The sequence below is a fragment of the Moschus berezovskii genome, chromosome 8, assembly GCF_049115385.1.
Source record: "Moschus berezovskii isolate FMDL1 chromosome 8, NW_MosBer_1.0, whole genome shotgun sequence".
Classification (NCBI taxonomy): domain Eukaryota; kingdom Metazoa; phylum Chordata; class Mammalia; order Artiodactyla; family Moschidae; genus Moschus; species Moschus berezovskii.
Genome location: NC_142467.1, coordinates 98,610,733 through 98,621,589, shown reverse-complemented (window position 1 = coordinate 98,621,589; position 10,857 = coordinate 98,610,733). Strand labels below are relative to the sequence as shown.

General features: G+C 50.3%; 1 protein-coding gene across 1 annotated transcript in view; it reads left to right on the top strand.

The window, feature by feature from the left end:
* Window positions 1-824: 824 nt before the first annotated feature.
* LOC129559492 (complement C3-like) overlaps window positions 825-10,857 on the top strand; it is a 28,757-nt gene continuing 18,724 nt past the window's right edge. The window contains exons 1-18 of the mRNA XM_055431296.2: window positions 825-895; window positions 1,008-1,215; window positions 2,350-2,524; window positions 2,717-2,787; window positions 2,884-2,972; window positions 3,056-3,138; window positions 3,375-3,462; window positions 4,299-4,401; window positions 4,540-4,660; window positions 4,917-5,032; window positions 5,707-5,847; window positions 5,940-6,149; window positions 6,356-6,562; window positions 6,862-7,023; window positions 7,290-7,419; window positions 8,433-8,513; window positions 10,290-10,487; window positions 10,644-10,755. Coding sequence (XP_055287271.2) covers window positions 825-895; window positions 1,008-1,215; window positions 2,350-2,524; window positions 2,717-2,787; window positions 2,884-2,972; window positions 3,056-3,138; window positions 3,375-3,462; window positions 4,299-4,401; window positions 4,540-4,660; window positions 4,917-5,032; window positions 5,707-5,847; window positions 5,940-6,149; window positions 6,356-6,562; window positions 6,862-7,023; window positions 7,290-7,419; window positions 8,433-8,513; window positions 10,290-10,487; window positions 10,644-10,755 — 2,366 coding nt within the window. The remainder of the gene's footprint in view (window positions 896-1,007; window positions 1,216-2,349; window positions 2,525-2,716; window positions 2,788-2,883; window positions 2,973-3,055; window positions 3,139-3,374; window positions 3,463-4,298; window positions 4,402-4,539; window positions 4,661-4,916; window positions 5,033-5,706; window positions 5,848-5,939; window positions 6,150-6,355; window positions 6,563-6,861; window positions 7,024-7,289; window positions 7,420-8,432; window positions 8,514-10,289; window positions 10,488-10,643; window positions 10,756-10,857) is intronic.

Genomic DNA, 10,857 nt, shown 5'->3' with positions numbered 1-10,857 from the left:
TCTGCCTGCAGTGTATGAGACCTAGGTTTGATCCTTGGGTCAGGAAGATTCTCTGGAGAAGGGAATGGCAACCCACTCCAGTATTCTTGCCTGGAGAATCCCATGGACAGAGGACACTGGCGGGCTTCAGTCCATGGGGGTCGCGCAGAGTCAGACACAACTGAGCGACTAACACACACAATCGTCTCCTGCAAGGAAGGAGAAAAGCCATGAGGTGCATGCTGAGTGAAAGTCGCTCAGTTGCTCAGAAGCCCAGTAAGAGGATTTGACCTGTGCATTTCCCAGAAGCTTCCACTAGAGTGGGTTCCAGGACCAGACGGCTAAATGCCGCACACCTGCAATTGGGAAATAAAAACATAATGCCTGCATTGCCCTCGTTACAGCAGCTACCCCAGAAACTCTTGCCAATTTCACAAGGGCAGAGGTGGGGATGTCCTGTTTCCTCCTACCCCTACCACCCAATCCCAACCATGTGCCGAGTGTGTGCGTGCCCAGGGGTCACCTGGCCTGGGAGGTGTCCTCCTTCCCGCTGCGGGAGGGGAGGGCTTCAGGATGAGACCCAGAGGCTGATGGGAAAGACAGCCCTCCCCACACTCTGGCCCCCAAGGTGGGGGTGGGGCTGGAATACTTCTCAGAGCAGCTTTTCCCCGTCCCTGACCCTGCAGAGCACTGGCTGAGAAGGGCGGAGCAGCCCCCTCAGCTTTCACTGGATTTATGGGAAGTTCCTCCCCTTGTTCGTTTGATATTAACTGGACAAGGACAAGCCAAGGCAAACAGACCAGCGCTGAGGTGGACAAGAGGACAAGCATCTTCCACCCACCGCCATGGACGTGACCTCGGGCCTGAGGTTGCTGCTTTACCTCCTGGGGCTCCCTGTTGCCCAGGCTGAGCCGCTGTGAGTCAGAACTGAGGGGACTCCGCCGCTGGCATGATTCCTTGCATTTGACCCCAGTCTGTCGCTTCCCCCACTTGAATGCCCCCATGCCCCCGTGTATGTTCACTGGCAGGTACATCCTGGTGACCCCCCGGGTCCTGCGGATCGGCAGCCCAGAGACCATCCATGTGCAGGCTCATTCTGACTCCAGTGAGCCCCTCAGCAATCCCCTTGAGGTGACTCTCAGCGTGTGGGATTTCCCCATGAAGAATACTCTGGTGGCCAGGAGAGAGCTAGTTCTCTCACAGGAAAACCACTTTATGGACCAGGCATCAGTGACGGTGGGTGACAGGCCAAGATGAGTGGGCTGGATATACTTACTGCTCCTCTTATGTCCTATTTTTTGTTTAACCTATTGAAGTATAGTTGATTTACAGTGTTGTGTTAATTACTGCTGTACAGCAATAGGCTTCCCTGGTGGCTCAATGGGAAAGTATCCACCAGCAGTGCAGGAGACTGGGATTCAACCCCTGGGTCAGGAAGATCCCCTGGAGAAGGGAATGGCTACCCACTCCAGTATTCTGGCCTGAAGAATTCCATGGACAGAGGAGGCTGGCAGGCTACAGTTCATGGGGCCACAAAGAGTCAGACACAACTGAGTGACTTCCACTTTAGTACATTCTTTTTCATATTCTATTCTAGTATGGTTTATCACAGAATTTTGAATAGAGTTCCCTGTGCTCTACAGTAGGACCTTGTTGCTTTTCCATTCTATATATACCAGTTGGCATGCTCTATCCATTTAGAAATTCAAAGTCCCCTAAGTCTGGGCTCCAGGAAAGGCCTTGATTAGCCCCCATGACACCTTTGTGCAAATCTAAAAAGAAATGATACCAATCAACTTACAAAACAGAAAGAGACTCACAGTATTAAAGAACAAGCTTATGCTTGCCAGGGGGGAAGGATGTGGGGGAGGGATAGTTAGGGAGTTTGGGATGGACATGTACACACTGCTGTATTTTAAATCGGTAACCAACAAGGACCTGGGAACTCTGTTCAATGTTGTGTGGCAGCCTGCATGGGAGGGGAGTTTGAGGGAGAGTGGATACATGTATATGTATGGCTGAGTCCCTTCACTGTTCACCTGAAACTATCACAACCTTGTTAATCAGCTTATACCCCAACACAGAGCAAAAAGTTAAAACTAAAATAAAATAAATCATAGCTTGAGATTTGAAAGAATAAAAGGCGCCCTCTGCTGGTGACTTGGGAAACAGCCTAAACGGGATTGCATCCGGGCTGGATGCACTAGCTCGGCAGCAACCTGGGCGTTGCACACGGGGACCTTGTTCCTAAGGGCAGAGCCAAAGAGCTCCCATTCAATTGCTTCTCCAACACCTGGTCCAGGGCTTTGCCCGCAGGATGGAGACCCCCACCTTTGCCATCTCCTGAGGAGTGTGGACATCTCTCCCCAGATTCCTGAGAACCTGGTCTACCCCCCCAAACCCGGGACGCAGTATGTCATCATCGAGGCAACCTGGGCGCCCACCTCAGTCTCCTCATCCATGGAGAAGCTGGTGCTGGTGGCTCCCCACGCTGGCTACATCTTCATCCAGACAGACAAGACCATCTACACTCCCGAGCAATCGGGTACAGTCCCCCCAGAGCACTTGGCCTGGGGCCAACTCTCATCCCCGGTTTCCCTTTGTGGGCCCCAAGTTCCACCTCCCAAGGTGTCCTTCTGTCCAAGGCCCCACTCCCACACTGCCCAAGATCCTCATGACTATACCCACCCCCTCTCCAAACCCTAGCCCACGCTCAGAATCTTCCCTCCTTCTCCAGTTCAATACCGGGTGTACACCGTGAACCACAGAATGGATCCTATGCCCAGGACTTTCACTCTGGACATCAAGGTGACCGCTCCTGAGGGCAGGGTGGATCCCAGGTGCTGTGGTTCTCTCACGTGCTGGAAGGCTGGGGCATGAACCACCCACTCTCCGTTCCTGCAGAACCCGGAGGGGATTGCTGTGATCAGCAAGGACCTCCTGCCCGATAATGGTGTCTTCGCAGATTCCTTCACCCTCCCAGAGCGTATCAGGTACCCTGCCAGGAGCTCTAGGGATGGAGTGGGGGCAGGTCCTTCTTCTCGGGCTGCAACTCTCCTAACTCTCTGTGCTTCAGTATTGGGACCTGGACCATTGAAGCCAGTTACCAAACTGCACCCAAGCAGAAGTTCAAGACAGGCTTTGAAGTGAGGGAGTATGGTGAGCAGGGCATGCCGGGGAGGACAAGATGGGTCCCCGCAAGGAGTGGAGCTGGGAATGCAAAGGAGGTCTCATGGTGCACGTTCCACGTGCCAGGGCCTGAGCTGGGGGCTGGTGAACAGGACCATGTGTCCAGCCCACCGGGGCTGCCAGAACCACCGAGGAAGGAGCAAGTGGGGCAGGGAAGGGACTGGAGTGAAACGCTGAGGGTAAGTAACTCTTTTTACTCCACCCAGTGCTCCCATCTTTTGAGGTCCAGCTGACACCCAACAAGACTTTCTTCTACCTCAGGGACGAGATTCTGGGTGTGAATATCCAGGCCCGGTGAGTTCCTTTACCCCTAGCCTGGCCAGAGGACCAGGGAAGCCAAGAAGCTGAATGGGCAGAGAAGTGAGCCCTTCCATAGCTCTTAGGGTATAAGAGAGACACTCTCTGCCACCCATGAGACATTCTTGTCCTATGAGGTTGTGCTCATCATCCCCTAGGTCTCCAGGGTTGCACAAGCCACCTTGTCTACATAACGGAGTTATACTATATCTCACGGTTCGGACCATCTCTAAAGACCCGTGAGGTCGCATAAGCACCTTTGCCATCTCCTGAGTTTGTCCAGGTCATCTCTGGAGCTCAATGAAGCTGCAAGTGCCACATTCGCTGCCTTTTGGAATTTTACAGACCATTTCCACAGCTCCACAGGCTGTACAGGCCATGTTGTCTGCCTAGGGTTGTAGTGGCCATGTTTGTCACTTCTTGACATTATACAGACCACTTCTCCAACTCTGTCATCCTACACAGGTCACCTAGACTGCCTGATGAGGCTTCACAGACCACCTTTGCCAGCCCAGGGTTGTTCAGACCTCCCTGTGGCTCCATATGGCTGTACAGCCTACCTCTACCCTCCTGGGAGGTTGCATAGGCCACATCTGCAAACCAACAAGGCTTCATGGGATTCTTTTGTCACTTCCCAGGCTTGTATTGGTCAGTAATGGAATCATCTTAGTCACCAGGGGCCCTCTCCACCCTTCCCAAGTGTTAGAGCCTTTCCTCCAGCTCCTTGAGGTCCTACAGGCTGTGTTTGCAGACACATGAAGTTATGTCTGCAGGCAGACACATGAGGTTGTGAGGGTGCTTCAGAGCTAGTGAGATAGCTGTCCATCCTCCAGGTATATATTCAACAAACCAGTGGATGGACATGCTCTGGCCATCTTCGGGGTGAAGCAGGACTCCCGTCGGATCCCCATCCAAAGCTCCCTGCAGAGGGTGGAGGTGACTGAGACGTCCCCCTCTGCTGTCTGCCCTCCCCCACCTCCTCGCCCCTCTTTCCCCCCTCCCACCTCCCTTCCTTCGACCGTCCCCCACTTCCCAGGAAGCCATCTCCTCTCCTCTCTCCTGCCCCAAGAACAGATCTCTGAAGGCCATGGCCACATCTCCCTCCAGAAGGACACACTGATGGCTGCCTTCCAAGGCCCAGAAGAGGACTTCATTGGGGCCTCAATCTTTGTCAACGTCACTGTCTTCTCCTCAGGTGCCATCCTCACCTGGGCCCCTGGCTAAGCTCACGACCCTGTGTCTTTTCCCAACCCAGGCACTCCACCCACGTGACCTCAGGCCAGCTCCTTAGCAGAGAAACTGGGAAATACCAGAAGGGCTGGGAGGAGCCGAAATTGTGTTGCCATCTTATCTTGCCTTCACCAAGTTGTGCCTTCCATACCAGCAGCCCTGCTTCTTCCCCAAGAAACTTAACATCTGCTGCAGATTTCATGGTCTCCTTTTCTCTCCAGGGGGTGAGATGGTCCAGGCTGAGATCTCCGGGGTGAAGATTGTTCGGAGCCCATACAACATCAAGTTCATCAGGACACCCCAGTATTTCAAGCCGGGGATGCCATTCCGCTTTAGGGTGAGAGTCTGGGGTTACTCCACTCAGAGACTCAGGGCCCCCCTCCCTGAAACAGACCTTCCCAGGAGACAAACTCCCACAATGGATTCACCTGCCTCCCAGAATTCATTTGTCTGAGAGATGAGTCCATCATGTCTCCAGACCTATTCCAGGGTTCCCTCAAGTCATAACTCAAATCCCCCAAAAGCACAGAGATGGCTCCAGAATTTCTCCAAGGGTGGAAGGAGGATGGTTACAGACCATAGTCAGGCTGGAAGGTGGTGCTTAGACATTTATCTTGAGGCTGAATTTTCACAGAAAGTGTGCTATTTTTGTATATATTCTCTGGGGATGATTTTGAGATGTCTGGTGGGCATTATAAAAGCTGGTGCCAATACTACTCCAAGTTTTCCCCAAGCCCTGCATGTTTCCTCCTATGCTTTTCACCATCAGTTCCCCCTACCCCTGTCCACCTGGCATACCAAACCTCAGGGCTGCCACATCTGGCTTTACTCTGCAAAACTCTAAGGGGTGCCATTCATTGGCCCTAAATGAGTGGTGCTCCTGGCGTTGCTCAGTGCACAACTTGCACAGCTGTACAAAGCAGTCTTATCCAGACTGCATTCACAGTTCCCACCTCTTACCAAAGGCCACCCTCAGGCCTGTCCTTGATCTCACGCCGGATTCCACCCCAGGTCTTCGTCTCAAATCCTGATGGGTCCCCAGCCTCCAAAGTCCTCGTCAGCTGCACAGATATGAAAGTACACACCACACCAAGTGGTGAGGCTGCTCTGGTCATCAACACAGATGCAAATCTGAAGGAGCTCACGATCCAGGTACCACACTTACGGGGCAGGGATAGTGGGGCTGGGATTTTGTAAGCTGGAAGAGTTATTGGGGGGGTTTACTTGTTCATCACTCTCCCCAGGTGAAAACGGAGGCACCAATCCAGCCAGAGGAGCAGGCTTCAGCCAGTATGACAGCTCAGCCTTATTCAACTCAAGATGAGTCAGGGAACTTCCTGCACATTGATGTGAAGGCATTGAGCACAGAAGTTGGCAGCAACATCCAGCTGAGCCTCAACACGAATCTTCGAGATTCTTCTGTCAATAACAAGATCACTCGCTTCACCATCCTGGTGAGGGGCTGGGACCAGGACTTGCACTGAGGAATTCTTTCTCTGGTACAACCCTGGCAAGCTGAGTTGGTGGCAACCATGTGGGATGGACTCCGACCTAGGGGTGGGCTGAAGCAAAGGGACTATGGGCCTCCTTTGTGGGCTGGGATAGCCTTGGGGAAGGGCTGGTCCTGTCCCTCTCATCCTTAGTCTCCCTTGTCTCCAAGGTCTTGAGTAAGGGTCAGATTGTGCATGCCAAAGAATTAAAAAATCCTGGGAGTGTCTTCGCATCCACTATTATTGATGTGACTTCCAAGATGCTGCCCTCCTTCCGCATTCTGGCCTTTTATTTACTGCCCAAGGGGAAAGGACAGGACCCTGAACTGGTGGCTGATTCCATTTTGATTGATGTGAATGACAAATGCCAGGAGAAGGTGAGCCTAACTCCTTCCAGTTGTACACCACCATCATAATTCTTGGGAGATAGTCTGAACACATTCAAGGGCTCTCAGTCTGGGGGCAAGGGAGAGGAAGAGGAAGTGATGTGGCATTAAAAGCTCAACCTCAGAGGTGAAGAAGATACACGTAAGTGTGTAGAGTTGAGACTGGACTGGTGGAGTTCCCAAATGCACCATCAGAGCTGAAGGGAGCATGGACTTGAAAGTGGACTTGGGGAAGCCCTTTGGTGACCTATGAGCCTCTTTTCCTCACATCTCTCTTTTTCCTTGCTTAGCTGAAGATTGGTGTGAAGAATGAAGCATACCTCCAACCTATACAACCAAGCAGCCATGTGGCATTGAAGGTTACAGGTGATGCAGAGGCCACAGTGGGGCTAGTAGCTGTGGACAAGGCTGTCCATATCTTGAACAGCAAGCACAAGTTCACACAGAAGAAGGTAAGAGCATGTGGGCTTTGAGCCAAAAGATTGCCTGGAGATTCTAGCTGGAGCCTCAGTTTCTTCACCTACTAAATGAGTAATATTGGTGATTGCAAGGATTCAAGGAGTCTGTGGACAGCATAGAAGTTGGCAGGTGGTAAGAGCTCAATAAATCGATGATGGTGTGAAAATTATTATTTAAACCAGCAATTACAATGTACCACTGCACCTTCCCTGGAGTGGTAATGCAAGCTCCAAATCCAGGGTCTTCTCTTGACCCTCAGATCTGGGATACAGTAGAGGAACATGACATCGGCTGCACAGCAGGCAGTGGGAAAGACAGACTTGCCGTGTTCAAGGATGCTGGACTGGACATGAAGATGAGCACAGGGATGGACACTTTGGCAAGCACAGGTACAGATCAGGGACAGGAGGAGGGCAGAGGCAGGGAAGGTGCTATCCAGTGGTTAGGCACATGGGCTTTGGTGTGAAACAGATGAGCTAAAATCTAGGACGCTGCCACTTACCGTAGGTCAGTCATATTTCCTCTCTGATGCTCAATTTATCTGACCATAACATATACACAGTAATAGAAGTAACTCACTGTGTGCTAATTAAGATGCGATTTTAGCCTGGCAACCCACTCCAGTGTTCTTGCCTGGAGAATCCCAGGGATGGGGGAGCCTGGTGGGCTTCCGTCTATGGGGTCACACAGAGTCGGACACGACTGAAGTGACTTAGCAACAACAACAATCAGAGATACAAATTAACATTATCTTAAACAAGTGAGACGTTTATTTCTTGCTCAGTAACAGCCCAGAAATTATTCTGGGACTCAGGCTCCTTCAAACTTATTGTTCTGCTGTATTCCAAGATGGAGTCTCATCAGGACCTCCTGCCAGGCACCAGGACAAAGGGACTTGAAAAGAAGAAGACACTTCTTTCCCATCTTATTGGCCAAAATTCAGTCACATGGCCCATCTAGATGCAAGGGAAGCTGGGAAATGTAGTATTCATTTCTGAGTGGTACATTAAAGATGGAGGCTTAATTGCCACAAACCATAGGGGAGAATGGATATATGGGGACAACTAGGCGTATCTTCTTTCAGCTATAAATAGTGAAAACAATAATGATCTCTATTTACTGCAAGCTGGAACCTGCGCTAAGTACTTTTATATGTATGATCTCACAGATAGAACTATGATTATTCCATTTTACACAGCTGAAGAGATTAAAACCCAGAGAGGTTAAGTGACTTGCTGAAGATTGCACAGCTTTTAAGTGTCAAAACTTGAATATGAAGAGGCTATGAGATAAAATGAGGTGATGCATATAAAGCATTGGGTAGGCAGTAAGCATCCAATAAGTATCAAGAATGTGGATAATGATCTTGACTTGTCCTCTCGTTCTTCCCTCTGACCCCCAGACTGGCGCTGCCCCCCAAGCCCCTCTCCCAGCCATCGCCGCCGCCGCTCCTTGAAAAGGTTGGAAACCAAGAGGAAAGCAGGTTAGTACTAAAGCTGGACGTGGCCCTCTTGGCTCCCTAACCAGGGCTTAGAACAGAAAACTGAAACCACTCTAGATACTCCAATGAGGAGAGGAGTGATTTAATGATGGAAGTTTAGTGCTTTGAAATTCATTAGCTGAGCTTCAGGAATGGAAGTTGGAAGGATGTTTTCTGGGACTCGAGGTCATGCCACTGGAGATCTTACAATGCACAGAATCTCAGGAAATTGCTGTCAATATTCCTTGGGAAGCTGATGGGTCAATAATGAAACACAGAATTATGCCTGCTACGGAAATAGACTGTAGCCCACCCATCAACTACCACTGATAGTAGGGAAAATGGTCTCCACCTCTCTTCCACCTTCCAAATCCTAAACAAGAGCATCTGAAAAGTGAAAGTGAAATGGAATTCTCCGGACAAGAATACTGGAGTGAGTAGCCATTACCTTCTCCAGGGGGTCTTCCCAACTCAGAGGTGAAACCCGGGTCTCCGGCATTGCAGGCAGATCTTTTACCGTCTGAGCCACCAGGAAAGCCCCCACAAGAGTTTCTAGGTGGCAGAATCTCGGTCCATCCAGAATCCTAGCAGCAAGGGAGTTGGGAAATGTAGTTTTTAGATGTCTAGAGTCTGCGATACTGAAATGGGAGAAGGATAACATGTAGACGAAGACCAGGGTGTGGACAGGATCAAGAAGTCTAGAACTAAAGGAAGATGGGAGGTAAAGCTAGGTATTTTTAGAAGATGAATTCTATGAATATTAGACTTTTCAGTCTCTTTGAGTGTGCTAATTAATTTGTGGGTCTAAATAAAGGGGAAATAAGTGAAATCTAATAAAAATTTAGGTAAAACGCTGTCTAATGTCAATATCAAAAAGTATGCTAACCTTCATGGAAAAGTACATATTATAAACTGTTGTCATATTTATGATAACAATCAGTCATATTACTTAACTATAGATGTTCTAATTGTGTTATATGGTAGATGGCAAGATTTTTAAATTGCTGTAATATTTTAATCTTTAAGTGCATTCCTTCAGTTGGATAATTTAGAAGCTTTCAACTTGGCATCGTGTTCTACAGCAAGTTTTGTGTTTTCATTTTTTAAAAATACACAATGGAACCGGGAGTCAAAATTTAAGGCTTATTTATTTATTTTTGGTTGTGCTGGGTCTTTGTTACTGCAGGTAGGCTTTCTCTAGTTGCAGAGAGCAGGGGCCATGCTCTAGTTGCCGTGTGCAGCCTTCTCATTGAGGTGGCTTCTCTTGTTGCGGGAGCACAAGCTCTAGGGCACAGGCCCTGTAGTTGTAGTCCTTGGTCTTAGTTGCCCTGTGGCATGTGAAGTCTTCCCAGATCAGGGATCGAACCTGTGTCCCCTGCATTGACGGGCAGATTCCTAGTCACTGCACCACCAGGGGAGTCCCAAAATTGCATCTTTAATAAATAAACATGGCTTTTCCAATCCCCATCCCAAAGGAAGGAGGAAGAGGAACAGAAGCAACAGGGCCATAAATTTCAGTCCCAGCTCTGCTGCTTCTGAGCTGTGTGACCTTGGGCCAGTGAATTGGTCTCTCTGTGCTCAGCTTCCTCATTAGAACACATCATAAGGAAAGGGTTTAATGTGAAGCTTCAGGGGAAAGATATAGGCAAAGCTCTGGGGACAGCATTGCCAGAGATGTGGCTAAACAGAGGCTGAGTGTCATGGTGCTTAGGTGGATGGGTCCCCATTTCCTCAGGTCCCTCCCAGCTCCTCCTCTGTCCCTCTAACTCTGGCCTGCAGTGAACAAGTTCAAGACAGAGCTGGAGCAGAAATGCTGTAAGGCTGGGCTCCAGGAGAACCCAGTGGGGCTGTCATGTAAGGAGAGGATCCAGCATGTCCGCTATGGACCAGTCTGCATCTCTGCCTTCCTGAGCTGCTGCCAGCTGTCTGAGACCCTGACTCGGGAGGCCCGGGAGGAGCAGCTGCTTCTAGGGACAAGTGAGGGGTCCATGTCAAGAGGCACAGGGTTGGGAGGGCTCCGCTGAGAGGGTGTGGAGTGCGATGGAGGGTTGGAGTGGGAGGACCCCACTGAAGGGTCTGGTGGGTCATGGGAGATGTGCAGAGGAGACCCTGCCCTTCGTCTGCCCTCTGCAGCGGATGAAGATGATGATTTAGACGACTTCTTCACGGAGGACGAGCCTGTCCGGAGCTTGTTCCCTGAAAGTTGGTCCTGGAAGACCATTACTCTGCCAAAAAGCACATCGGGGTAGGATTATGACCCTCATGTCAGCCTCTGGTCCCTGGCCCTTCCATGCATCATCAGGGTATGAATTATCAGGCTCCATGGCATGTGGAATCTCCCCAGACC